At 29.5% G+C, this 5,221-nt stretch overlaps 1 protein-coding gene across 1 annotated transcript; it reads left to right on the top strand.

Annotated features, from left to right (window-relative positions):
- Positions 1 to 784: 784 nt before the first annotated feature.
- On the top strand, positions 785 to 4,949 carry LOC131635769 (cucumisin-like). The gene is made up of 10 exons (XM_058906408.1): positions 785 to 919; positions 1,346 to 1,440; positions 2,041 to 2,135; positions 2,218 to 2,452; positions 2,550 to 3,078; positions 3,192 to 3,295; positions 3,386 to 3,607; positions 3,688 to 3,799; positions 3,899 to 4,112; positions 4,205 to 4,949. The coding sequence occupies exons 1-10, from the start codon at positions 839 to 841 to the stop codon at positions 4,747 to 4,749; spliced, it is 2,232 nt and encodes a 743-aa protein (XP_058762391.1). The 5' UTR covers positions 785 to 838; the 3' UTR covers positions 4,750 to 4,949.
- The last annotated feature ends 272 nt before the right edge of the window (positions 4,950 to 5,221 follow it).

Here is a 5,221-nt window from a genome sequence, read left to right as displayed (position 1 = left end):
ATATATATATATATATATATATATATATATATATATATATATATATATATATATATATATATATATATATATATATATAAATTATTAATATTTTAGCTATTAAATTTATCAATTATTAATATTTCAAATATTAATAGTTGAAATATCCAATCACGTTTTAAAACTTTGTTTAAATATTTTAAAACTTTACATGTCAAAAAATAATGAACACAATTTGTATCAACATAAAATATTTTATTTATTAATTATAAGTTAATAATACTACATAAAAAAAGAAAACAAATTTTAAATATTGCTGCCAGTATGTATAATATACATATGGATTGCAATTATTAAATAAGGAAATTATGTGGCCTAGTGAAAATGCATGGGAATATATTAAATAAATTAAAAAAACATGTCAACTCAGCATCCATGCAGGGACCAAATTCAAAAACCCCTAACTTACCAGGACCAATGTACTTTTTAAGCCTTTATTATTCTATTTCAGCAGATGGTCTAGTATAGTAGTGCACATCTTATCATTGGCTTTAGTCTTTTTAAAAATATATACCCACCACCACATCTTGTGCTTTAGTATACTTTCAAATATAATTTTTGCTCAAAAAAGCTAAAGTTTCTAAAGCTTGTCATTATACTAAATTCTGGTTTTACTCTTTTTCTTTTTCTTTTTCAAATGTTTTTTAAAAAAGTTATATAAAATTTAATTCTTTTGTAACCCATGGGTCCCTTGGCAGGCTGGGTTGACATTCTTCTACCATTATATGTATACTCATTGAGGGGAAATGGTTTAGTATTGTAAACCTTCTTTGCTTCTCATTTCGATTCTGTTCCAAATATGTACTCTTCAAGGCCATTCCTTCTTTTCCTTCTCACCTGCATTCTCATTCAACAAGCATGTTCTAATAAAGATCGCAAGGTAAATATATAAATATATACTACCTTTGTTTTTTATTATAAGTTGTTTTCTACTTTTCATGCATATTAAAAAAAAATTATTATTATATAAAAATTAGAAATTATGAGAGTTTTTTACAAAATTGTCTTTTATTAATGACATGTGGAAGATAAATTTACATAATTGAAAAGAGATAGAATAATAAATATTTAAGGATATAATAGAAAAAATATTATTAATTATTCATTGAAATTATAAAACAAACTTATATTTAAATACAGTTTTTTTTCCAAAACATCTTAAAATAAAAAATGGATGGAGTATTACGAGAATAACTTTTGTCGCAGATACTAACTCAGTTGGTTTAATATGACTATATACACACATATACTCTCAAAATTTATTTGATTCAACATTTTCATATTGAATTACATTTTGTGATTACAGACTTACATTGTCTACATGGGTGTTCATCCTAAGGGCATGGACCCCTCCACTTTACCTTCTCTTCACTCCAAAATAGCTCAAAATGTTCTTGGCAGGTACAAGTTATTATCTCTTATATAATTATTCATGTTTGATTATTGATAGAAAGATTAAGGTCCCGTTTGTTTTGATTTTTTTTTTAAATAATTTTTATAATATTACATAATTTTGTATAAAATTAATTTATAAAGAAATTTTTTATAAAAGTTTCAAATGAAAATATGATTTAATAAGTTATTCTTAAAATGTTATTTTAGATATTTTATCTTTTTATTGAAATTTTTTTTGGATATCAAAATTTTAAAAAATTACTGTATTTTGAAGCTATTTCAAATAGATTTTTATAAAAATCATTTTTAAATATCACTTTTAGAAAATTGCGATTTTAACTATATTTTGGTTCAATAATGTTTGTTTATGTTATAGAATGTCAAAAGTAATATTTCAATTTAGAAAAAACGAATATAAAAAAATTTGTCATATTTAATAAAACGGTTTTGTAAAATCTATTTTTAAAAATATAAAGATAAAATTTAGTTTTTTTAAAGCTGAAACAAACGGTCCATAATTTACGTTTGAGCGAGTAGATTTGTTTTGCTCTTTTCCTTATCCAATAATGCTATTAAGATTAACAATTCAAATGTGTATGTATCCAGAGATTTTGAACCAGGAGTTGTACTTCACAGCTACCAAAAAAGCTTTAATGGATTCGTTGTGAAGTTGACCGAAGATGAGGCAGAAACATTGGCAGGTATTTTTTTTATCTTATGTTTGATAAAAATAGTGTCTTTTTTATTAGTCCCTTACAGTTATTTCCTTTTGTATTGCAATAGAACTGGACGATGTAGTGTCTGTTTTTCCAAACAAAAACAATCGTCTTCACACGACAAAATCGTGGGACTTCATAGGCCTCCCACAAAATGTCAAAAGACTGAGTTTGGAGAGTGACATAATTGTTGGATTATTAGACACTGGAATTTGGCCAGAGTCAAAGAGCTTCAGTGATGAAGGATTTGGTCCACCCCCGAAAAAATGGAAGGGATCATGCCACAACTTCACTTGCAACAAGTAATTAATTACTTAAATCCATTTACTTTTTGTTTAGTTTTAAAAAATAATCAAGAAATTAAAGAAAAAAATGATTATTTACATTTTGTATGTGCAGTAAAATAATTGGTGCAAGATACTTCGATATTGAAGGAAAATATGGTAATAAAAAGGATATAAAATCCCCAAGAGATGTAAATGGGCACGGATCACATTGCGCATCCACGATTGCTGGAAACATTGTTAGTTCCGTAAGCCTAGATGGGTATGCTGCCGGGACAGCACGTGGAGGAGTTCCTTCAGCTCGCATTGCTGTCTACAAAGTGTGTTGGGAAGAATTTGGTTGTGACGACGCTAATATCCTGGCAGCTTTTGATTGGGCAATTGCTGACGGAGTTGATGTTCTTTCTGTTTCTCTTGGACAAGTTCAAGTAACACCGTTTACTCAATATTTTCAAGACTCAATCAACATTGGAAGTTTTCATGCAATGCAAAGAGGTGTGCTTACTTCGAATTCGGCTAATAATTTGGGCCCTGATCTTTTCACAATGACAAATTTTCCACCATGGTTACTTTCCGTTGCTGCTAGCACTTTTGGCAGAAAATTCGTTACAAAAGTGCAACTGGGAAATGGTAAAGTTTATGAGGTATGTTAATTTCAAATGTTATATGAAAGATTTTAATTTAGGCAATTATGGTCAAATCATAGTTCTTAACTATGAAGTATGAACAATGCTATTTTCACATGTGATGTTATTAGGGTTCAACAATTAACACATTTGATCTCAAAAACAAAATGTTTCCATTAATTTCTGCAAGAGATATACCAAACACTGCTGGTGGATTTAACAGTTCTGTATCCAGGTATCATCAATACATATACTTCTCATGCCGGTTTTCTTTGTTTATTATATATCTTATAAGGATTCTAATTTTATAAATTTTATTGTTCAGATTCTGCAACAAGGACTCGGTAGATAAACATGCAGTAAAGGGAAAGATAGTTTTATGCGAGCGCCGCCAGATTCCTACAGATGTGGGTTTTTTTTATGGGGCTGCTGGTGTAATATTTGGATCTCTTTCTGCAAAAGATTTGCCAAATAAAGATGCTTTACCAGCCACATTTATTAGTGTATGGAACCTAAGAGAAATACAATATTACATCAAATCAACAAGGTATAGATTTATATCATATTTATTAACTATATACTGAATCTTTTTCATTACATTTATCTTTCTATCAATTTAATTATCAGAGATCCAACTGCCACAATATTTAAGAGTGAAGAAATTGAAGATTCGTTGTCCCCTTATGTAGCTTCATTTTCTTCAAGAGGTCCAAACCCAGTTACACCGAATATTCTCAAGGTAACATAAAAAAGATACATAGAGTATAGAAATCATGTCAAATTATTTTTTTCGACATGTAAAATGCTAACTAGCTTCTATTATTTCTTGATGTTGTAGCCAGATATTGCTGCCCCGGGAGTTAACGTTATAGCCGCATGGACTCCACTTGACCCGATTTCTGAATTTAAAGATGACAATAGAAGAGTACGATATCAAATTAGCTCAGGAACATCAATGGCATGCCCTCATGCAGTTGCAGCAGCAGCATACGTTAAATCATTTCATCCCAATTGGTCTCCAGCTATGATCAAGTCTGCACTTATGACCACTGGTAATTTCACTCACTGATGAAATATATTTTTATATATAGTCAAATCATACAAAACAAACAAACACATGATGTGTTGTGTATAAAATTAACAGTTACACCAATGAGGCCATCTATAAATCCTGAAGCCGAATTCGCATATGGTGCGGGGCTAATTAGTCCTGTTAAGGCAACAAGTCCAGGTTTAGTATATGATATCAGTGAAGCAGATTATGTTGAGTTCTTGTGCGGAGAAGGATACACAGACAAACAACTACGAATTCTTACTCAAGATAAGAGTAATTGCAAGGGAAAAGATAATGAGAAAGTTGTATACAGCTTGAACCTGCCATCATTTGCACTAAATGTAAACGGAAAATTTTTCGGATATGTTTACCACAGAACGGTAACAAATGTTGGATCAGCAAATTCTACTTATAAAGCAAGAGTAACATCTTCACCTTTGTTGGAAATTCAAGTGAAACCTGATGTTCTGTCTTTCACATCTATAGGACAGAAAAAATCATTTTCACTAACAATAGAAGGGAACATCAACGTGGCAGTAATGTCTGCTTCTTTAATTTGGGATGACGGAAATCATCAAGTTAGAAGCCCAATTGTAGTGTATGCAGCTAAGCATGAGTTATCTCATGGGAGCTAAGCATGATATATATCTATGAGCCTAAGTGCATGTGACGAATTATAATATATGACCTAAATAAAGTTATCACACTATGGCCCTTTATAAATTAGAATGATATCTAAGTTGCTTGAATTTACTATTTTGCAGTGTGCATGTCTTTAATAAATTAAAATAAAAGAACTCAAAGTTATGTTTTTCTTTATTGTTGGAAAACTTAGTGACAGTAAATAATGTTGTAATAATTTATTAAAGGATTTGTCAAAATCCTATTATGGGAATGAATTTGAAACAACAAAATTTAAGTCTCACATTGTTAGAAACACACGTGTATTTGAGTTAATTGAGAAAATTCTATTTCCCACATTGCTTAAGTTAACCAGTATAAAAAAAAAGTTTCCTACATTATATAAGAAAATAAAAAAAAAATTATGTTTTGTTTGATAAAAATAGCAGTTGATTGATAAGTTAGCGGATAGCTTATAACTTATGA

The sequence above is a fragment of the Vicia villosa genome, unplaced genomic scaffold (genome assembly GCF_029867415.1).
Source record: "Vicia villosa cultivar HV-30 ecotype Madison, WI unplaced genomic scaffold, Vvil1.0 ctg.001542F_1_1, whole genome shotgun sequence".
NCBI classification, from domain to species: Eukaryota; Viridiplantae; Streptophyta; class Magnoliopsida; order Fabales; family Fabaceae; genus Vicia; species Vicia villosa.
The sequence above is the reverse complement of the archived record's forward strand: the minus strand, read 5'-3'. Positions and strand labels throughout refer to the sequence as shown.